This window comes from Mizuhopecten yessoensis, unplaced genomic scaffold, assembly GCF_002113885.1.
Source record: "Mizuhopecten yessoensis strain PY_sf001 unplaced genomic scaffold, ASM211388v2 scaffold716347, whole genome shotgun sequence".
NCBI lineage: Eukaryota > Metazoa > Mollusca > Bivalvia > Pectinida > Pectinidae > Mizuhopecten > Mizuhopecten yessoensis.
The window spans coordinates 867,917-893,086 of NW_018480071.1; the positions used below are offsets into that span (position 1 = coordinate 867,917).

General features: G+C 38.6%; 1 protein-coding gene across 2 annotated transcripts; it reads left to right on the plus strand.

Annotated features, from left to right (window-relative positions):
* Positions 1 to 8,449: 8,449 nt before the first annotated feature.
* On the plus strand, positions 8,450 to 21,283 carry LOC110443482. Of its 2 annotated transcripts, none has more exons than XM_021487712.1 (4): positions 8,450 to 8,619; positions 19,170 to 19,334; positions 19,579 to 19,688; positions 20,838 to 21,283. In XM_021487712.1, the coding sequence occupies exons 1-4, from the start codon at positions 8,466 to 8,468 to the stop codon at positions 20,994 to 20,996; spliced, it is 588 nt and encodes a 195-aa protein (XP_021343387.1). In that variant the 5' UTR covers positions 8,450 to 8,465; the 3' UTR covers positions 20,997 to 21,283. The 2 variants fall into 2 exon arrangements, with proteins under 2 accessions (XP_021343387.1, XP_021343388.1); XM_021487713.1 differs by lacking the exon at positions 8,450 to 8,619 and adding an exon at positions 8,657 to 8,860.
* The last annotated feature ends 3,887 nt before the right edge of the window (positions 21,284 to 25,170 follow it).

Here is a 25,170-nt window from a genome sequence, read left to right on the forward strand (position 1 = left end):
ACGACCAGATCCGTGATCAGGTTATCGACAAGTGTAAGTCGCCATATCTACGGAAGAAATTTCTGGAAAAGGGAGGAACATTGACCCTCACAAAAATACTGGAAATGGGTAGAGCGCATGAAGCAGCAGAGAGACAGGCAGCAGTAATACAGGAAGAAACTGTACACGCAGTTTATGAGAAAAGGAAAGGACACAAACCAGGTTACCAGGGGGCTGACCGTTTCAATACAAGTAGTCAAGGTAACAAATCTCAAGCATGCTTCCGGTGTGGGAGACAGGGACACTATTCAAAAGATAAGAAATGTCCAGCCAGGAATAAGAAATGCAATAAATGTCATAAAATGGGACATTTCCAGAAGTGTTGTAAGACAAAGGGAGGTAATCCAGGGAATGGCCGATCAGAGGAACGTACGTGACTACGTTTTTAGTGTTGTTAAAGAACCAGTTGGAGAACAGGTTAGTGTGATAGTTGGAGGTGTGCCAATATCATTTACTGTTGATTCAGGTGCAGGTGTTAATATGATAGACCGAGAACTCTGGGAAAGTCTGAAAAAGTCAAAGATAAACTGTGTAAGTAACAATACTGACAAGAAATTGTTTGCTTATGAAAGTACCAAGCCACTGCCTTTAGCAGGATGTTTTGAGGCTGATGTCATACTTGGAAACAAGATGGTACCTAGGGTGATGTTTTATGTTTTGGAGGGAACAGGCCAACCACTACTAGGCAAGATGACTGCTATAGAATTAGGAGTTCTACATGTGGGTACTGGGCACATTAATTCCGTTGAACATGATATCAGTAAGGCTGAACTTATGAAGAAATACCCTGAATGTTTCACAGGAATTGGGAAATTGAAAGACTATCAAATGACTATAGCACTGGACGACACAGTTACGCCAGTTATTCAACCATTGCGGCGTATACCCTACCATTTACGTGACCGACTTGAGAGCAAAATACACGAGCTGGAGTCATTAGACATTATTGAGAAAGTCGAGGAACCCAGTGCATGGGTAAGTCCAGTTGTTATTATTCCCAAGTCAAACGGGGATATTAGACTTTGTGTTGACATGCGACTAACATTGGGATCTTATTTGTTCTCTTCTTTCTAAACAACTTTCTTCTTCCTAATGTCTCCCTTGACAATGCCACACTTTTGGCCTTTAGTTGAGCGTTCGCCCATGTAAGGAAGGCTTTGGGTTCTGTCCCCTGGCCGAAACATACCCGAGTCTTTACAAATGGGAGTTTCTACTCCTGCTTAACGCTCAGCAATTTAGGAGTGGGACGACTGGTTCTCCCGTTGTCAGTATAATGTGACCGGGTTGGGTGTCCTGCTGGGTGTCTTCGGCAGTATGTTTCAGTTAGGTAACACTATCAAGTACCGCGCTATCACAAGTAGACAAACACGAACATATCGCTGCCTCCTAAAACACACACGCATACACTACATCCATTCCGCCTTTTCGTATTTCAGAGTTTTCTGCTCTTGTGAGCAGGTATTGCTTGTTGCGTCATTTGTTTTTGAGAGTAACGTCATACCTTCTTGAGAAAACGACGTAATTTTCTCACACAAACTAATGACGTAACAATCAATACCTGCCCACAATAGCAGATAACTCTGCAATACGAAAAGATGGAATAGCTGTTAATAGGACCTTAAACACAATTTAACCAAACCAAACCAATCTTTCATGTAGTGCTTTAATGATATATTTATCATCCAGAATGCGAGTTAATCGAACATATTGTGAAAATGTTAATGTAAAATATAGGATTTTTTTATTCTCATTATTCTTGTATATGAAAAATGTTCATAGTATGAAGAAGTGGTGTTATTTCAAATATGTATGCAAAAGTTCAGTCCAAAAAAATTGGTGGAAAGTATTCATTTCGCACAACAAAGTACCCTATGTACCCAAAAAGGTGAGGGCATAAGACACCTCCCTGGCATCCACCAAAACGCAATGTACCTCGTTACAGGTTATTGGTAATGAAATACAATAAACCTTTCAGTGCATGTTAGGTCACAACAAATTCCAAATTCAAATACGCTTCATCACTTGGCGTGATTGATAAGAGTTTTTGTTTCTAATCAATTTTAATATCAAATGTTATATCCTTGCCACTTTTTAGAATTTGTTCTTATACATTTTATCACCAGACTTCGTATTTACATTGCTTTTAGGGGTAATTTCATACTCATTTGTTAATATTCATGTCATAATGAAGAGTAAATGTATTGGTGAAGGTCGCCTTCGTATCTTCGCAAAATCTCGAAAATGAAAAGGTGCTCAAACTAAAAAATTCCATAATATAGATGGCTTTTGATTATACTGACTTAAAGTGGTATAGATTGCTCAAATGACATACAAAATGTTGTCTTTGTTTTAATAATTTTAATTCAAAGGGAAGCAAATCCACAATTCTGCAAAATATGCCAGGAATCAGTTAATTTTCACAAACAAATTATGGTGTTCTGCGTCATCTTGTGTATTATCAATTCTTCTTATTGGCAATGACCTGAACCCTGAGTGTACACAGGTTATACTATAAGGTAAAATGCCTTGGAGTTCTCAATTATGGTTTAGGTCATCTAAACAACTGATGACCTTTTAGAAGTGTCGTACATCTTATCGAAGAATCAATTAGCATTCACTCTCAATTTTTGTCTCTTGGTTGACACGACTGCAAAGCTTGGACAGGTTGATCAAAGAACCGTTTCTCAAAATCCATTCATATTTAATCACTTTTCTTTCTTCTTCAGTAGAGACCAAAACTACACAAAATGCTCTTTTACTGTTTTGGGTTATGATTAAAACTGATATCTTGTAATTAAGTGTTTCGCTCTTATTGTCATTTCCTTGCCTGATATTTCAAAAAACTTTAATTCTGCAGTACAAGCATTGAATAAATCTATATTTCCAGTTGTCCTTGGTCCTTACCATTTGAGTAGGGGACATATACTTTCACAAATACTCTATTCTAAGAAACATTCTTTAGAGACAAAGTGACTGCCTTAATAGATGGTCCATATATTTATATTAAAAAAAGTGCTGACCATAAGCTTCAGAGAATGTCTTACGGTGGGCAGAAGGAGCGTAATCGTCTTAAATCCATGAGCATAGCTCTACCTGATGGCTACATTTTGGACACAGCAGGACCATTCTCTGGAAGCCAACATGAAGCAAGTATTACAAAAAAAAGCATCATGGACAAGTTCATCTGGATGGCTTTAGAGATGTTCTGGCAATGTTAGAGGCATCTGGTATTAATACCAGTATGCCCTCATATCTTAAGGCTGGTCAGAGCCAACACTCTGATCTACAGGCTAACATTGACAGAACAGTTACTAAATCCCGATTGATTGTATCATAGCCGTCTTAAGCGTTTGATAATTTAGAAATCAGTATCAAATTGATTCATTCATATAATTGAGGAAGTGCTAAAGATTAGGACTGCATGTCTCAACTAGATACGGGGACCAATTTATCAAAGATCACCGGAATCTGACACAAAAGACAGAGCCCTTGCACATCAAATGAAGTTTCTACTTACAAAAACAAACGGTTTCAGAGGGTGAAAACAACTAGCTCTGTTCAAAAGAGCAAAGTCAGATTTTTTAAAGATTATGAAATATGGGTGTATCAGCACTCTCAAGACCTCATCCGTTGTCAGAATTGTTCCAGACACAAAAGCTAGACTAAATATATTGTTTGGATTCACGACACAAAATCATAATACATTGTATTCCAATAAAAGATTACTACTGCCAATGCCCAGTTGGTCAAAGAACTATGGGAATGTGTACTTATACATCAAGTATACGTTATTAACTTGGCTATCATAGCTATATTCAAAATCCAAAACAGTTGCACCCGAGTCTACCATTCGAACACATTTCATACTTTTGCATCTTGCAAAATATTATCTGTAAATGTCATCAGCTGTTAATACGGCGTCTTACTTTAATATAGATATAAAAGCAAAGTAGAAATCAAACACACAATCTCTGAATTCCATTGATAGTTGTCTATGATTCTGACAACTGATTGGGCAGTAAAATGAATGTTTTGGTGGCCATCTTGAAAAGGAATCAAACATCGATTTTTTTCCATACATCTTCTCTGTTGATTAAATACTCATTCCATCCAAACTGGAATTGTTTTTTTCTTCTTTTCTGTCAGTTTTCAATCATAATGATTACACTATACATATAGTCATGAATTTTGATGTATAGACCATATATTCATTTGATCCTTTTTTTAAATATATTCCACATATTTTGAATTGATATTTTTGTCACTGGTAGCTTGGGCAGTATGTTTCAGTGAGGTAGCACTATAAAGTCGGCATCAGTTCCGCGCTCTAACAAGGGGACAAACACGAACATATCGCAGCCTCCCAATACACACATGCATGCATCTTGCACACAGTGTAGGCCGTCCTCCTCCCCTGTGTGCAAAACAATACTTAACCAAAACAAACCAAGTTCAGGACCTAGTCCATCTATAATCAAAATATTTTTGGTATACAAAAGATATAAGATACTTTTATTCGAAGATGAACACATTTTGTTGTCTGGAAAATATCATTGCTTGAGATCACTTCTTGCTGTTGATTTGTTTGTACACATCTGATAACTAACCACAGCAAGGGATTTTTATATTTACACTGTAGTATATGATCCGTTATTTCGGTTGCATCATATATGATCCTTCAGTGCATTGTTAGTTTGAAAATATTCGTCTTTTGTGGTACCTTTTCTTTATTCGATCAGAGACAGTTTAATAACGGAGAAAAACACGAATAAGTGGATAGGTCTGTGTTACTAAATATAGCACTCTATGTCTTCATGGAGAGGCTATATGTGTTCATCTTGGCCCGGACAGCGTGTTTTAAGCAGTTTTCCTTTACTATTACCAATACAGTTTAAAGTGCTGTCAGCTTAGTTTTCAAATTAATGTATACGTGGAAGATGTCCCAATACCCACCCTTTTGGAAATTTAATCAGAAATCAAATGGCCTATTCAATATTATCAATCAATCAGACACCAGATCCGGCAGCTAGGATTTTAAATAAAGTTAAAGATGCGCTAAAGTCCTTACTTCATAACTGAAAAAGCAGAAGATGTTGTGAAAATATTTCTTGTGTAGCCTATTACCTGTCATGCTTGCAGTACATATACTTTTCACGTCCAGTCAAGAGCTGATAAGAAAATAATTATTTGTTGTTGGATGGAAAATGCTGCAGGCCTCTCCTCCACTTAGCCATTTTCTGTCCTCCCCTCCCAGTTGTGTCCCTAATTAGGAATGGAAGGTTAAAATTACATCCCTATTGTTTCTACACCATGTATTTACTGTTACAACCTTAAAATCCAACTCGGTTTTGTATCATTAATTGGCAAAAACTCGTTTTATAGTGATGTCCATTTATGTTGCATGTAATTGCAATCAGCTTTTAGTATACTTTAATCATAACATCGATTTCTCCTTTTTACTGATCTCCTCTTAGCAAATTATGTGCATCAACGTATTACGTACCGAAGTCCTATTATCAATTGTGTTTTCAGTACTTTTATCTATTGATTTAATTTGAAATCTATCCTTATGAACAATTACACCCAGCAGCTTGCTATTGTGAACTTTTGCTGGAGGCCCAGGAGAGGGTATCTCCAGATCTCTGAATATAATCATCAAATGATAAGTGCAAGCACTCTGCACAATATAGTTTTTACAGCTAATTAAAATTGTACCATGCATGTAGGAGTCGCATGTCCATGGGACTATTGACCTCTTGTAAGTGATTGCGACTGTCTCGCTCATTTCCTCAGTTTTAACAGTTGCATATCTGTATCATTAAAATCCCTATTTCTCATATCTGATCATCAACTCGCCGTTTATCAGTAAGCTAATCGAAAGGTCAACACGGAAGGTCATTGTTCTCTGACTAAAATTATCTAGCGTGCTTCTCCTATAAGCGATAAACTACACAGTTTTGTGTAAAAGGCACATATACACTGTTGTGGCTCGATGTAAAAGGCACATATACACTGTTGTGGTTCGATGTAAAAGGCACATATACACTGTTGTGGCTCGGTGTAAAAGGCACATAGACACTGTTGCGGCCGGTAACACAATGTGGGCTGTATCGACGCTGTTGCATTACACTGCACTCGCTGTGTCGTACATAAACTAAATGGATGACTCTATTTGGTGTTATCATTGAACTTTGGAATTTAACTGAGTTTATAATGACCTTTATCATTTCATTGCTATACTGTACAGAATATACTTAAATAGATCATGGAGTCTACTCCCTCTGAACGATACAACGTGATACGGAAGATAACCATCGCCATTGTGATACAGGCAGCGTATGTGTTCTTCGTGTTTCATTATGTGACGATACCGGAGTCGCTGAGCTATGCTGTAAAAGCAGCTAACACGTGCTGTGTACCGATTACGGCGTTACAAAATGATGGATATTGTGTACCGAATCCTGGTAAGTGGAAAGACATATGTGTACCACTGGTGATGATGAACGGTGATTCAGTGATTAACAAGTACTGTGAGCCGTTTACAGAGTGTCGGAAGAATACAAAAATAAACTCTTACACTGCACCGTATCAGGGCCGGAGCGGTGAACACATGACTGAGCACTACTGTGTAGGTCTCCCAGGGCACGCATCGATCTCCATATTGGATAGGTGTGTTTATACATTGAGATGGCAGTTGTTTTCTGCATCGACTTTATTATTTGCTATTATAGACGTTGCCTGGCGGAGACTGTTTACCAAAGCACTTGACCCTATTAATGGTCAAGCGGAGCATCTCGTGCAGGTCAAGGTTAGAATTTTACAAAACACAACTGAACAACTTATATGTAACTTGATTGGGCAATTAGTATTGTGCACTTATTTGACAGAGACATCAATGAAGATCATTCCTGTACTTGTGTCGCTGTTTGTAATTGGTCGAATCATCTTTAAGTTCGGATATGAGCAGAGTCCGTCTAGACGTACATACGGATTTGCCTTCACGTACATTCCCACCTTTGTCACGTATCTCTATTGTGCTTGGTGTGCTATTTAAACTATATATATATGCATAGTTACAACAGACAAGCTTTTTCTCTTTAGAGATTCATTACAAACATACCGTTCTCTGTATATGATGATCACCATCAACTATCCCTCTATTCTCTATAAAGATCCAAGTAAACTAACATTTCCGTACGTACAAACACATATATATTTATGTGCCGAGTATTTAGCCGAACGGGAAACTTGCTGTCTAGTTCATTTATCACTTTATAAATTTGCATCAGACTAGTTTTACTCGCTCTTATTACATAGTTATCACAAACAATCTAACATTTCTCTACATATATTTAAGAGAGGAACACATTCATCTATGAAGATTTACAACAAAGTCAATTTTCTATAAATAGTAGCTCTACACTAGTTTACCTAGCTCTACATGCAGTGTTATGTTAAACTAGTTAACCTATCTCCAGATAAGGTAGATAACCTTTTTATATGCAGAATCCGATGTAATACGAGACACTGTTTTTAAATTGAACATGTATGTGTTGTATATATGACTTTTGCGCCCCGAATAAAATATTTTAACAGTATTATATGACGTTTTGTTGTATATGGTGCAAGAATAACGGTGGATGTTTAAAGTTTGGTCAAGATTTACGAAATAGATAATGCATGGCTGCCCATATAATGACCATATTCGGTGATAAGAGTTGATGATATAGTCACAAATATATATACACAAGTTTTGTCGACGTCCAGAGAGCACCCACTCAAGCATGAGTTTACACAAAAATTCCAGAGTGAAATAACCCTCATACAAAAACACGTGAAAACATGACTTTTCTACCTATAGCTTTGATCAATATCTTTCGTTTAAGGAGGAGATGAAGTATATTATAATAACCAGAAGGAGGACGAAGAAAGGAAGATCCTATTTAAAATTCGGGTTTTCAATTCAATTAACCAAAATTGCTGAATATTTTAACTGCACTATTTGGCCGTGTCGTCGTTTTAGGACGACTCACCAGTATACTAAAGGTAAAGATAAAGGAAATTAAACCTTTGTAAAAGATCAATGGCATATTTACCCTCAATAACATTACAAATAAAAAATATTTTGCTACAAAAGATGATTTATTCTTCAGCATTTATTTTGTGTCCGTAATGTTTGTGCATTTAGAGTTTAAATGTTATCAAAAATATGTTTAAGTAACAGCGTTTAGATATATGTAAGTGTAAACAAAAGTCACTTACGCCTTAATTTTAACATTATATGATTAATGTGTATAATTTGGGGAGAAGACTTCCTTTAAATAGGGAAGCATACTCAGCAAGTCCGAAGTTTGCAGAAATCGGCATAATGTCCCTTTGTAGGTATGTACCAACTAGCTTCCGGGTATAACGTAGAGTAGACAATCATGGCGTGTTGTCGAAGTCTGCTTTGTGTAGTTATATGCTGTTGTACAGTGCCTGTCAGCGTATCTCTACATATGATAGCCCTACTCATCCCGTACTGGATTACAGACGAGTCAAACCAAAGAGGATTCCGGTACATACACCAGCTTGGCATAAGTATGTACTTCAAACAGTATTATTACAGTGTCACGTGTATATTGTATGCGTGTCGATACATCATTATGTCGAGTAATGAAATGTGCGGTGTAGGTAGCGATGTACCTGATCTTTGTCGGACCTTAGACAAACCAACTACCCATGTAATTGTTATAAGTGATCAACTCGGAGTGAGTAACTGAAGGCTAAGTCACAGTGGAGCTAACGCCAGTTAATTGAATGAAAAGCTGTTTGTTAAAAGGTATGACGTTATTGTTATTGACGGGTTGTTTGCATAAAAATGTACATAACTGTGCATGTTTAACAATGTACTTTAAGTACCGTTTCAATAGACTCATACCTTGTCAACTGCCAGCGAGTTTCGGTCGATTAATTTTTACGGGTCACTCGATATTGTTCTTCATGACGCTATCCTGTATGTATGCAAGTCTACGAAATACAGAAACATGCATACCTAATAGGCACGGTGAATTTACAGAATCAATTAATGTAATTACGTCACATTTTACAGGTTATACATAGACACCGGGGAAACCCCACACAATACATTGTAAACAAAGACACTCCATGTAACTAATACCACACATTAAATGTGACCCTACGACATACTCCCCCTGTTTAAAGATGTCGTCTCGACGTCATTATTTCAATCGTTGTATTCAGCTGTCAGCACCTTAATACAAGATTATTGCATCATATTAGTTGTAACCCTGTAAAGACAACAACTATAAGCCAAATATTAGTACCTGTAAACAAAAGAATATATATCGGCCAAATATGATTATGGGCAAAATTATTTGTTTACTTTAGAACACATCATTTATCATGACGATATACCCTGAACACGATTCCAGGGAAAGATACTATAAATATCAAATCTGAAATGTATTATCCGTCTGACAAACATAACAAATCTAAAGATCTATTTAAAATTATTCTTCCATCTGAAAAGATGATAAGGACCAACTCTAACACAATTCCTACATCTGAAAAAAACACAAGAACCACAACTGGCATGGCAGTTTGTAGCTTTTCAGAAAATTATATTAGACATCTATTCACAAAACTCACTCCGTCCCTACATTTGTTTTAATATAAAATCCAATCCCCCTCTACAACTTGACCGATTTGCCTATTACCATATCTCTCTGGAGGATTTCTCACCCTTCCCGAGCGCCAGGGACTCGGTTCCCTCTCTATTTCCCTATGAGACGATTCATTTATCCTTGGTATCTCCGGCATTCCCATAACCGGTCCGGTTTCCTCTTGGGAAACCCGACTAACACTGTTATCAATGTCCTCAATGTTCTCACTGTTCTCAACACTACCATCCTCAACGAAATTGTCAGGAATATTATTCTCCAACATAGATCTCAAACCTCTATGGGTCCGTGTTGGTATATACAGGTATTCCTCCTCCGAGCTTGAACCTGAACCGGACGACATGCTATCTTCCCGTGGTTCCGCCCCAGTGGTGACTGCTTTACGCCGTCAGTCTGGAGCCACTCTAGAACTCGAAGTTCCATCCTGAAGCTGCGCCTCATTCCGTCCCGCGTAAGGTAACAGCATGTTTCTGTGTAAGGTTCTAACTCTACCTGGATCTTGTTCGGGCCGAACTCTGTATACTGGTGTGTCCTTGTGAGGTTTGGACAAAACCTTGTAGGGCAATTTCTCCCACTTATCAGCAAGTTTGCAATTACCCCTTAGGTTAACATTTCTTACTAACACCCGGTCTCCTGCCTTGAGAACTGAATACCTTACCCGAAGAACATAATAATGTTTATAGGGTTTTGCAGATTTCTTGGCATATCTCTCAGCAGTCCGGTAAGCAAACCGTAACCTAGACTTAAACTTACTTACATATTCCGTCTTTGGTTGAAACTGAGGAAACTCCTGGTCATGTAACCCAACATAGGCATCTCCAGCCAGCCTAGGTTGTCGCCCAAATAACAAATAAAATGGGGGAAAACCTGTACTCACATGAGTTGCTGCGTTGTATGCATGAACCATTGCTGGTTTGTACGTGTGCTTTCCAATTCTGCTTCTCCTCGTCCTCTAATGTACCCAGCATCTTAAACAGTGTTTGATTAAATCGCTCGGTCATGCCGTTCCCCTGAGGGTGAAAAGGTGTAGTACGAGACTTCCTTGTTTCAGCTACCTTACATAGTTCCTGAATGATCTTTGATTCAAAATTTCTACCCTGATCGCTGTGAAGCCTGGCAGGAAAACCATAGTGGACAATAAAGTTGGCAAATAGAACTCTGGCTACCGTAGTGGCTAATTGATTTCTGGTAGGTTTAGCTTGGGCGTAACGGGTATAATGATCCGTGATCACTAAAATGTGCTCGTAGCCTCCCTTGGTTCTCTCCAGTGATAGAAAATCAAGACAAACCAACTCCATCGGCTCTGACGACACAGTTCCAACCATCTCTGCCCTATTTGTCACTGCAGTTTGTGTTCTGATACACCTATTACAACTCCTCACCTGTTCACTCACATCTTCCTCCATCCCACACCAATAACATCTTGGTTCTATCCCGGCCCTGGTGACCTTGATCATTGTGGTAAGCTTTCAACACCCGAGACTTCCACTTATGGGGAAGGACAATACGCCATACATACTCACCGTCAAATTGTTTACTATGAACTAGTTTCCCTTGTCTTACCTGTAAACGGGCCCAGACCTTTAACAGTTTCTTCACTGCAATATGGTATCTGGCTAACTTGTTTCCCGTCAATTTAGTCTCCAACTGTTTCAATTCTACTACCCGCCGAATAGTAGCATCTTTTTGCTGCTCATCTAACCAGTCAACTTGACTAAAGCTCTCACCTGATAAGGCTTGATCATGTTCCGCTCACGGTAACTGTGCGGCACTGCATAATACTAAAGGCTCAGCTAAAGGTAACTCACCTCTCTGCACAGTGGCTGCTGTACACACAGCTCGCACAACTTCAGGAAATACACATTGCTCACCTTGTCCGGGTTTACGTGACAACCCATCTGCATCACCATTGCTCTTGCTAGAGCGATAGATAAGCTTAAATGTGAAGTTTGCCAATTCAGCGACCCAACGATGCCCTGTTGCGTCTTACCTGGCTGATGTTGTGACATATGTAAGAGGATTATTATCAGTGTACACCTCAAACTCTGGCTGACCATACAAATAATCTTTAAACTTATCGGTGACTGCCCATTGTAAGTAAACACAAAAATTCCAGTTTGTGAGTCGGATACAGTTTCTCACTAGGTTTCAAACCACGGCTGGCATATGCGATCACCCTGTCCTTACCCTCTTGGTTTTGGTATAACACTGCTCCCAGTCCTTCTTATGACGCATCTGTGTTTAATTTAAACGGCTTTGAGTAATCGGCATACGCCAGAATTGGCGGACTCATCAGCTTCTCCTTGAGTAGCTCAAATGCCTTTTTACACTCTTCCGACCAAACAAATGGAGTTTTAGGTTTCTTTGACTTGGTTTTCACAGTGGGATGATCAATGAGTAAATCATTTAAAGGTCGGGCTATTGCTGCATATCCCTTTACAAACTTGCGATAGTATCCTGTAAAACCCAAGGACGTCCTTACCTCTTTAACCGATTCGCATGGTTTCCAAGACTTTAATGTCTCTACTTTCACCTCATCGGCAGTTATTCCCTGCTCACTAACCACATGTCCCAGGTACTTAACCTTGGTTTTTAAGACCGTTTAACTTAAGTTTCTCAAAAACTGCCTCAATCCTTTTTATGTGCTCCTCAAAATTTTCCGAAAATATCAGGACATCATCTAAGAATATCAAACATTCGCGGAGACACATGTCACCCATACATCGCTCCATCAACCTCTGAAACGTCGATGGAGCATTACAGAGACCAAAAGGTAATCTCCTGAACTGATAAAATCCTAAAGGACCAACAGAGAAAACTGTCTTATCCTTGTCCTCATCACACATCTCTACTTGGTAGTATCCCGACCTTAAGTCCAATTTTGAGAAAAAATTGAACCCTACAAGAGTATCAAGGGTGTCATCAACTCTTGGCAACGTGTACTTGTCCTTAATAGTCATTGAATTTAAAGTCCTATAATCTATACAAAATCTTAACTGACCATTTTTCTTTCTTACCAACACTAAGTTTGAAGCATATGAAGACATTGAATCCTCGATTACACCAGATTCCTTCATCTCCTTGAGATGCTGTCTTACCTCCTCATACATGGCCGGGGGTATCTTCATATAAGGAAGTCTAAAGGGTCTGTCATCGTGCAACCTTATACCGTGTTTCACTGACCCTGTACAACTTATGTCCATCTGACTTGTGGAAAATAATGAGCTCCAACTCCCCAATACCTGTTGTACTGTTAATCTCTGGGTACTGGTTAAGTTATCAGAATCAATCTGAACCCCTAAGATTTCACCACTAGGCTTTCATGGGGTGTTGTTTTGATCACTCGCTATATCCTTACCGTGTTCTTAAGGTTTCCAGTGGTCAACAACCTTGACCTCACTCAAAGTACCAAGTTCCGATCCTCGCGGTATTTGTATAGGATAAGCTAACAAATTACACACCCTAACAGCCACTCTAGCTGTTGAGCCTGCGGTCAACTTCACCACTTTGGGACATACTACCACTCCCTTAGGAGAATCTACACTAGTCTCGACCATAACCGTGTCAAGTTTTTACACTGTCTTACCATCCCATGTATAGTCAACGTCTCCCCGGCACCGATTTTAGTAATCCTATTGGTGGTTCTTACCGATAGAGAATTACCAATCTCTAGACTGCCGAGGGCCGTCTTCCAAACCTGGCCTATCCCCTCAGCCTCTCCAAGTGCTAATAATCTGAGTACATTAGTGCCAACTATCACAGGAACATTTCTGTTGTAATTTGTTTCGGGTACTACCAACATTGAAACAGACACTGTTTCCTTCCTGTTTAGACACACAATTTCCGCCTCAAAATACACAGAATATGGCAGTTTACTACCATCAGCACAATATACATCCACGCCGAAATCCCCCAACGTTCTGAGCTCTAATTCTCCTGATAATGATCGAAAAAATGACTCGCTACATGTGGTATCCATCGATCCTGTATCCACTAAACACTTGACTGGACTACCGCAGACCTCTATAATGGTCTCATTAGCTTCTTCGACCAATCGTTTTCTGACAATGTTTGGGTTCTTACCATCACCTCCCCCTATTTCCCCATTAATGATGGAGGTTACTCCTTTGGTTGTGTTCTATTGGAACCCTTACCTGCATCATTTTTCTTCTGCTGCAATTTGTCCTCTTCATTCTTCCTGTAGTTTCCTGACCCTCTGTTCTGATGCTGGCCTTGGGTGTTTCTTGAAAAATGGTTATCAACTTTAGTCTCTAATGACTTAAGTTTACTAGTTAAACCAGTAACCTGCTCAACTAGTTTATCAATCTTTGAGTTTAGGTCACCATCGTCCTGCATAGGCTGGTGTTGGGTACCCTTCTTCGAAGTAGTCCCTTTTACCTTGTCAGCATTTTTTATTTCTAAATCGACAGCTCTTACCTCCCTGACCAAAGCATCAAATGTTCCAAGTTTTGCGTCATACCTGTGTCTGGTCTGGTTTTTTAGCCTCTCACTACCAAGTCCAAAATTCCGACCTAAGCATGCTCTCTATTGCTGAATCTTCTATATGGCCATTATCAATGGCGGATTGAAGTAGCGATTCCAGACGACAAGCAAAAGACACTACTGTCTCACCGTCTTGATGCATCTCGGAGTAGAATTTCTGTTATGTAGCCTCATGTGTGGCTACATTCCCAAACAAACCAATGATGGTTTCGCACCCCGCCTTCTCTCCTAATGGTATCAGCATCTGTGTTGCGGTCCCTCGTAAGGATTGCCGTACCGTCTGTCTTATTGTGGCAAAGGAATAATGCTCATCCCTCAGGATACACCTTACCTCAAATTTCCATACATTAAACCCGACATCACCTTTTTGGTCATCTCCACTGAAAGGCGATATTTTGGGCGGACGGGGTAAATTCCCTTGGGTTCCAATGCGGTTCCACTAGCATTGGACATAAACGTAAATTCCCCATCCGTGGAGTCTGAACGTTTAACTATGAGATTCCCTGGAGACGGTAGGTCCTCGATTTGACTAACTCCACCCAACTGGGCCCTACCTCTACCCCCTATTTTAGGCTTTGGAGTGCTTGTGGCACTTTTCCCTACCTTTAGCATCAGGAGTTGTTCATATTCCTCTTTTGTCAACACTTTATAATCTTCACTGTCCAATATTTTCTTAACAGCCTCTATATCTCTTACCTGAGCTTCACCTCATGTAACCTTAGTATCTCCCGGGGCGGTGCCTCCTGTAGCCATCTTGAAAACTACTCTGATACTCAGAGACTGGATACGGCTCTGGTCTACCTATATACTGTAATACATATCTGCCCCTAAAAATGTGTGAAGAAATCTTGCAGTTACTGGTTACTATTAACTGGTATCAGTTACTGGTTACTGGTGTCGGTGATTCACTAGAAAATTGTGAAAATTACAAACACTATCAGAGGATTTTATGTAACTCTCCCTTTAAATGCTAATATATAGACATCATAACTAATGTAGAAACATAAAACGAATAACATGTAAATACACAACATATAGGATTAAACACATATAAACATAAACTTTCAATCTCAGAACCTCGTGCTTGCTACATTCACACAGATTTCAACACAGAATAGGCTATACAATATTAATCAAATTCTGAATGAAATGCAAATATTTCAACCAATTTACCAATGAAAACCGTGAATTTAAAGTGTCATTGCTTTCAAAATCGTCCCACACAACTGTTCACTTCAAGTTCCATCGTCCTAGTCACTCTCGCGTTTGATTCATCCGGGCGCGTTTTGAGCTCCGCGGTTGTTGTTGTTCTTGGTCATGTCGACACTTCCTCTATATTTCTTGGCGCACTCACTGTAACTGGGGTCGTCGCATTTTGGTGTGATACCATCGCTTCACACCGGTATTAAATAAATCTTATCTCACATTAACAGACGACTTCCCGCGGTGGTGAGATAAGTGTAGTTGGCCTAACATACCATTCCCTCCATTCCCTCATAAATAACTGCACATTTCAGGTCATAGCTGGCTGTGTAGCAGTTGTTCGCTGGGTCCGCTCGGGGTTCCTTTATAACTGTGATGGTGACGTCGTTTTCATTTTCCAAATTTGGTTCCCAGGTGTCGTCCTGGTCGCCATTTCTCGTAGGAAAAACAGTTGACAAACTCCATTTCTCTGTATACATTTATTTATTCATTTCCCCGGGCCGACGTATACTGTACAGATATAGTTCAGGATTCAGAAACACAACGGAACCCCTTCAAATACAATTTGCCAACATTACAAATAGACCAATTCATACAAGATACCATTAGTTATTCTTTATAATAATGAATTCGACGCGTTTCGAACGATAAAATATTAAATTGTAAGAACAACTACTGTTACAAGTATTATTTACCTGATACCGTCATGTTGCCACGCAGCAGGAAATATTGGCCCGTCATGTCAAGTAGCGCTGATCCCCGAAGGTGATAGTGTCAAACGCTCTGGCTAGAATGCAACGCCCACCGCTAAAGTAACTCCTTTTATACGACACTCTACACATTCGCGCATTAATTTCACTCACCGACACGCCCATCGACCCACCCTGGTCAAACTGGACAAACGGGTACCATACAGGTAAACACAATTACGTCACATTTTACAGGTTATACATAGACACCGGGGAAACCCCGCACAATACATTGTAAACAAAGACACTCCATGTAACTAGTACCACACATTAAATGTGACACTACGACACAAAGTAAAGCCAAACCAAACAAAATTACAGTGTTTCAATCATGCCCTTTAAAACAAGGACCCTGCAGGTAGGGCGTAAGAATTGTACCTGCTGCCCCCAATTGCATGATCGTAAGAGGCGACTAAATTTGGGACCTTATCTCTTCTCTCCTTTCTAAATAACTTTCTTCTTCCTAATGTCTCCCTTGACAATGCCTCACTTTTGGCCATTTGTTGAGCGTTCGCCCCTGTGAGGAAGGCTTTGGGTTCTGTCCCCTGGCCGAGACATACCAAAGTCTTTAAAAATGGTAGTTTCTACTCCTGCTTAACGCTCAGCAAATTAGGAGTGGGACGACTGGTTCGCCCGTTGTCAGTATAATGTGACCGGGTGGGGCGTCCTGCTGGGTGTCTTCGGCAGTATGTTTCAGTGAGGTAGCACTATAAAGTCGGCATCAGTTCCGCGCTATTACAAGAAGACAAACACGAACATATCGCAGCCTCCCAAAATACACACACATACACTACACGCATGCATCTTGCACACAGGGGAGGCCGTCCTTAAATGACCTTAGCTGTTAATAGGACGTTAAACAAAATCAAACAAACAAAACAAACAAACTTTAAAACAAAAACATGAAAAGTTTTTTTTTCCAAGTTTGGTTTGGTCCGTCCGTTCGTCAACTTATCCTTTGGTACGCTACTAATCCTGAACGGCAGTTATCGATTTTGACTAAATTTGACCTGGAATATTATTGGGCCATAAGGACCAAATCTTGTATAAATGGCGGGTGTGACCCCTCTTGGTGAATGGTTTGGTTTGATTTAATTTTGTTTAATGTCCTGTTCACAGCTTAGGTCATTTAAGGACGTGCCTCCATGTGTTTAGTGTATGCGTGTGTGTATGCAGGAGTCGGGGTATGTTTGAGTGGCGGGGCCCAATAGGGAAACTTGACGTTTAAATCTTCAAAATCCTTCTCCTTCTGTACTTTTGGAGTTATTTTATCCAAATTTGTCCTGGAAAATCCTTGTGCAAAGGGGACTCAATTTTGATTAAACGGAAAGTGTGGAACCTCTGGGTGTAGTGGGAAGGGGCCCAATACGGGGATTTGAGGTTTTAATCTTGTAAATCTTGCAAAATCCTTCTTCCTTTTAACATTAAGAAGTATATTATCCAAATTTGGCCTGGAACAGTCTTTGGTAAAGGGGAACTAATTGTGTATAAAAGGAGGGTGTTGATTTTTTTCCAAATCTTGCTTGGAACACGGTTGGGCAAGAGGGACACAATTTAAACGGGGAATGTGCACCCTCCCCCTAGGGGCGAGGACCAATAGGGAGAACACAGTAATATATGATCAAAATCCTTCTCCTTGAGTATGATTTGATAGATTTTAAACAAATTTTGTGCAGAGCTTCATTGGGCAAAGGGGACTCAGTTTTGTATAAATAGAGGGTTTCTTTAACTCTTTCCGTACCGCAAATCTGGTCCGGATTCCGTACCGGATGTCCTTACTAGACTCGCCCCCGCGCAAATAACAAAATGGCGGAAAATTCATGTTCTTTTTAGACGAGGTATAATTGCTGCAAGAATTATACTAGTAACCGTGAACAGATATTGTTATTTTTTCAAGTTGTTGTTTATAGTCACACACCTCTTCATTTTCGCAGCATTATGACTAACTGGCAGATCATTATAACGTGAGAAATCGACAACAAACGATACGAAACCTTGTTTGCAAAACTGCGTTGTAGTGGAGGATCCTAATAGAGATTGATTATTGTTTACGAATACGAAGTCGTTAACAAAAATTTCTAATTACAAATAGATTTCATTAGGACTTATATTAAAATATTAATATTTACTTCCATAAGTCTAAAAAAATATTTGGTGATGAATTTACGAGTGTTCAAATCGAATTAAGTTGCCGCCATATTGTTTATATTTGAATCACCAAACGCAAACATCTTGCGGCGGATTCGAAAACAATAGGTCACAAAATATAAATTGTGTACTCTGCCTCTATCAAACTATTTCTTTCAAACTGATGGGTGCTGATGTTATCGACAAAAATTGTATCACGCGATTGTCGTGAGCGATTACCAGCTAAACATAAGACAAGTTACACCAAAGTCTGTTGTCGTGTGTACACAACAACGGGGATGAGACGGCCTATTATTTTGTCGTCTGTACACGACAACGGGGACCAGGAGGACATATTGTTGTCGTGTGTACACGACAACGATACGGAAAGAGTTGAGGGGACAGAAAGAAGAGACCTTATGAGGGACGGATGTTGCTGATAAACAGAGCCAATATTTAGAAATAGTTGTTATATGTAATAAAATAATTTACATTGTTGCTTTATTATGCAGCTTAGCAATACAGGCCTTCTGGGCATCTTGTGTTTAACGTCCAATGAACGAGTAAGGTCATTTAAGGACATGCCTCCATGTAAGTGTGCCGTTAAAGTGCTCATCGAAAGTCTAGCTGTTAAAGGACAATGTCAAGCAAAGCACAAAGCTGTTTGAAGCAAAATTTAATATAAGGTACATTTACTGTTGTAATGACTACATGTATCAACAAAATAAAAGATCAAAGTTACATAGAACAAATGAAGATCTTACGACGGTGGTCGTCAAGATCTCTCTGGTACTTCTTGTTACAAGATTCTTCTAGACTAAATAAGAGTCTGAACATGTATTTGACCATGTTTTATTACTTGCAGATGGTGTTGGTGCCTTAGGCTTTCAGGTACTGTCGTTAGTATTTGAATTGATGACGTTCTTTTCATGTCTTCTCATGCTGAGTAGTGGACTGTTTGAAGGCTCCACTCATGAAGAGTGTTACAATGACGGCAACATGTTCTTCATAATTTTTTACGGAGTTACAGGTAAAACATTATGAACATCAGCTTATTACTTACAGTTTGCGATATTTATATTCACGTGCATTCCCGTTAATTGTACACTGTTTCCACGAAACTCATGAAAAAATGTATGCAAAATTAAATAAAAATGTTATATTAACCTAAATCTCCCACCCCTTTTTTTAAATATACTGCATTGTGTAAAATGTTCTGTATGTTTTGAGATTGGTGACACTAAAATGTATTATTTGAACTTTATTTATAAAAGGATGCATGAACCTGAGCACATGTTTTCTGATCAGGTTAGAGTATCAGGTATCCTCTCTGGATGTGTCGTATTACCTTTGCTTGACGGCCGGCTGCTACACTATGTTCCAAGTAAGAATAATACTAACGTTTCTTATACCCTATCGATGAACCTTGAGACAAACAAGTTAAGGACGGCGAAATGCTACGCAATGCGATGATTTACTATAGGTGTCGACTGTGTTTTACCTGGTTGGGTTTTTGGGTTCATTAGCTCACCTGGCCGTAAGGGATAGTGGGCTTTTGCCGTGGTTCGGTGTCCGCCGTCCGGCCATCAACTTTTCAGTTATTTAGTTAAGAACGGCTGAAAGAATTGTGTCAAAATTTTGTCTAAATATCCTTGATAGAAGGTCTAAAGAGACATATTAAGATACACAATATTGCAATGGGTGCAGCAGATTTATTGTTAAAAAGTGTAAAGATGTAAAAAATACATCAATAGCAAACGAATTATTTATAAAATATATTATATCTTATAATAGAGATTAGTTGAATGTTAATAGTCATAGATTGATTGCACAGAAACTGCTCTATCTACTTTTTCATTACCAACCCAAGCCAAGATCAGTTGACAGAAAACTAAAAATCTGTTAATACGGAGGGCAATATTTTGTACGAGATTGTTCTTAAAGTTCCGGATTTTAATACCCGTCCTGCAGGGGTTAAAGGGTTAACTCAACAAACATGAATAGATTAAAAAGGGCAAATGATGTTACAAAAACGGTTCTTCGACAATGCAAGTCATCAAGGCCAAACGACACTGTAAAACAGTCATTCATACAACTAAAACTAGATAGATCACCATATGTAAATAATTGAGAATTACATCAACAGCAAACGAATTGACAGCAATTAAAATAGTTAAGATCAATTGAGTGTAAATAGACATATATTAATTGCACAGAAACTATATTAAATAATTTTTTCATAAACGGTACAATATTGATAAAATCTCTCACGTATTTGTTTGAAATCAGCACATTCAATCATAAAGTGTTTCACTGTAATTGGTTGATAACATGCATGACAATACATCTGGTCTTTCTTATGTTAAATGTTACCATGTGTGATGTAGGTATGGCATATACGCTGTCGAGAGAGGACAATTTCCTCTCTGCGGTCTGTTCTAATACTTTGCTTCATGTCCTTAAACATTTTTGTCTATGTCTGTTTCAATTTCTATAATATTTATACTTAATGATGTATACGCTTTAATTGTAGTATTTCTGCGCAGTTACATACTGGGTCTGCGGTCCCCCTTCGGATAAAAAATATCAGAAACGTCTTCAACTCGTACAAAACAGCACTGAGGGCAGATACACGATAATCCAGGAGGATGTTTTCTGGCTAAAGAGAAGGAGAATTGTGGTAAAGCATTAAATTAGGGTACAGAACAAGTGATTGATGCATCTGAATAACGCAGAACTGTTATGTTTAATTATATATTGTGAACCACAAACTCGGCCTTCTACTTTCAGATAATTTTCTCGCCTGGTATTAATACAAAACCAGTAACCTTCAAAGTGGACAGAACAAAAAAATATTAAATTCGCTTTCCAAGCCAAATATCACCAGCATGGGCCTTTTGGTTATCAAGAAAACAATTTATGTGCAACGGTAGGAGTAGGACCTGCAACGAACATAAAGCGATATTCAACTACACTTTATATTTGCACTTTCAAATAGTATCAAGTTTTTAATAAATATCTTTTTTCTTATTTCTAAACAACTTTCTTCTTCCTAATGTGTTCCTCGACAATGCGTTCGTCCCTGTAAGGAAGGCTTTGGGTTCTGTTTCCTGGCCGACAAATACCAGAGTCTGTCAAAATGGTAATTGCTACTCCTGCTTCACGTCCGTTGTGAGTATAATGTGACCGGGTGAGTTGTCCTGCTGGGTGTCTTCGGCAGTATGTTTCAGTGAGATAGCACATAAAATCGGCATTAGTTCCGCACTATCACAAGGAGGCAAACACGAACATATCGCACCTCCCAAAACACACACAGGGGAGGCCGTCCTTAAATGACCATAGCTGTGTATAGGACGTTAACAATACTAAACCAAACCAAACAAATCAACACGAAGGCCAAAAGTGAGGCGTTGCCAAGCAAGGCGCTAGGAATTAAAAGGTAGTTAGAAGTAGAAAGATGCACAGAGATCCCAATACTGCAATTAGAAAATAAAATAAAGATCCCAAAAATTGCAATGGGTGCAGCAGATTTATCATGGTCGCCTTTGTGTCCCAAAATCGAGTGCACCAAAGCAAAATCCCAATTCTGCAGTAGGTCTAACATTAGCCGCCTCCTACGATACGTGCAGTTGATTCAATTCCGGTTATGATAATACATGTAACACAATGCTTTTAGCTTTGTGGTTATCAATACTGTGGAAATAAATCCTTCAGTCATTACAAAATGTACAAAAAATCCAATAATTATTATATATTACATGAAAAAAATACATTGATTTGGGCAATATTGAAATAGTTTAGCTCACAAAATTAATGCCTAGGTACACCAATATGTCTTTAATCACTCGCATTTATTTTCCGGTTACCATGGCAACAGAATCACAAGTTTTTTTCTCCGGTCGTACCACTTCAAATGTGATACAGAGGAAAGTTGAGAGCGCTGACTTCAGATAGGCTATTGAAATCATAGCTGATGATGTCTACGAACAGCATGTCCTTCTCTGTTCAGGATTTGTGTAATAATCAAAGAATGATCAATACGTATCTCACGTGCTAGTTATTCTTTAAGTATATATGTATATATATGTAACTGCTGGCATTGGTATTTCATTTAAAATCGTTGCTAGAATTACACTCCCTACTTATTGAGATATGTAGTTCCAGGGTTATTAATGAACCTCACAACAGATTAAGTTTATATCTACTACATCATAGTAGGATAACACATAATTCTGCACCTGATTAAATTTCTGTGGTCATATGTCAAGGTTAAAAAGTCAAATGTCTTGTTAGTAAAAGAGTCTAAAAAGGATATGTAGAAGATATTTCATGGTTTGATTTGTTTTTATAGCGTTTAACATCTTGTCAACAGCATAAGCCAGTTAAGGACGTGCTTCCATGTGTGTCATTTGCGATTATATGCTGGAGGAATTTCATGAACCCTTTAATCTAGTTTATATATATATGTATTTTAATCGAGCTGTAAAATGGAGGAAATGGAGGAAATTGTGATAATCGTTGGTGGATACTTTGGTAAAGGGGAACCAATTTTGTATAAACAGTGGCCCCCCTTGGACCTGAGGGATGGGGCCGAAAGGGGAATAGAGGTAAAACCGTTAAAAAACCTTCTTCTACCATAGGAATTAAGGGATTTTATCCTAATTTAGTCTGGAACATCCGTCGGCAAAAGGGACTCGTAACCAATTTAGTATAAACGGTGGGTATGACCCCCTAGGGGCATAGGGATGGGGCTCTGTTTGAAATTTGTTCTCGCTATATCTCAAGTACTGGATGGATCTTTCTGAAATTTCTTATGTACTTACAGCACCTACAATGAAGTGATATATCTTTACTTCATACCAATTATTGTAAACATATTCAGGTGAGCGATACAGACCCTCTAGGCCTCTTGTTAAGTACTTTCGTATGTCCCTGCCATTGCCGTCCTCACCTGGGCGAATGCTCAACATTCAAACCAAAAGAGAGGTGTTGTCAATCAAGGCGCTAGGAAAAAAGGTAGTTAATAGTAGAAAGAAAGTTAAATATCCCAAATATTGCAATGGGCGCAGCAGATTTATTTTGGTCGCTTTTGTGCCGAAAAAATAGAGGACAACAAAGCAAAAATCCTACATATTGATTTATGAACACACACCACCAACATAAAATTATCTATGCCAATACTACAGAAATGGAAAAGCGTTGCAATTTGTTTTGACAATGTTTGGCACATTTAAATGCTTATCAATAATAGAATTTTATTTAAACTAATAATATATAAGAAGGCAGAACGACCGTTGAAACAAAATGTATCACCCCTCAAGACTTTTTTTACACCGCTTTGGACCAACAAAATTATTCCTACAGAAGGATTTTAAAGAATTTGCTCTATTTGCCCTATTGGGCCGCGCCCCTCCCGTCCAATGACATGGATACCTACCATTGATAAAAACTGATTCCTCTTCACCCCAGGACGCTTCAGTCTAAATTTGGAGAGATTCCTGGCATTCCAACAGAAGAAATGGGAATTTGTTTTAAGAATTTGCTACCGCCTGTCGGCCATCCTGTTCGCATAGATATGCAAAGTTAAAACTAGGGACCAACGGGAATCTACAGGTGAAATTTGAGAAAGATCCATGACGAAGTTCAACTATCAAAATTCAAAATGACCACCTGTTGGCCATCTTGAGTTATGATCAGTCCCAAAATTAAACATGCACAACTTGGGACCTACATATGAAATTTTAAAAGGATGATTGATCCAGTGCTTCTCCAGAAATAAGAGATAACACGAATTGTTTAAGGATAGACGGACGCCAGATGCCAGAGGAATAGCGATTTGATTAGATATAAACCACCATAAAATTCATATTTGATTACATATAATTCTTGATTTTAAAATTGTGAACCATACCGACTTCAACTATAGCCAACAAATATTAATTATCATACAGCATCTTGTTGTATGCAGAACCATTTACTGTATTGCCATGAAAATGAAATTACATCTCCCACAGATATGCACTTTTTGACAAATCAATGGCAAGAGGCCCATGGGGCCTGCATCGCCTGGATATTTCAGTGAGTATGGCAAAAAAATCTAGGTTTTATTACAAATACTTTTCCCACTTTGGGATTAGCCTCTCTGAACCATGTATACCATATACCAGTCAACACCTCTCCTTAACTAACTTTTAGCTTTCTGGTTCCAAAGAAGATTTAAATCAAATCAACTTGAAAAGCATTTAACATAAATAACCAATTGACTTCCTTTATTGGGCTCCGTCCCTCTTATTCTTTTTGAAGCTGGCTCTTCATCTAAAATTTGCAAAACAAATTCCTTTTATAACTATCAATTAAGCCAAACTGGATCAATGCCCAATTCCACATAATCTTGAAGATTTGACTATCAATGTTTATTATGGTAAATACCTAAACATTTTCTTTTTTTGTATCATACCAAAACACTTTATTATATTACGCATGTTTTAAAGTTATGTGCAGCAGTTATAACTCATGAATATGTATTCTGCCAAAGTAATCTTTCCTCTGGAGAACTACTTAAGGTTGAGATTGTGTTATAGACAAAGATATGCAATTATATAAAAACAATAAAATAATCTTAATAGTACAACTATTATACACTTTATTATACCCCATGCAACAAAGTTAGGGGGTATACTGGAATCAGCTTGTCTCTCCGTCTGTCTGTCCGTGGAAAAAACGATTGTTTGGACAACTCCTTCTAATGTAAGGGACAAATTTCAGCGAAAGTGACAACCACCTCAAGTTACGCACCCAGGTATTATATTTTCATTCTGAACCTTTTACTTCAAAGTTATGGCCCGTTGTTGAAAAATTCTTGTCCG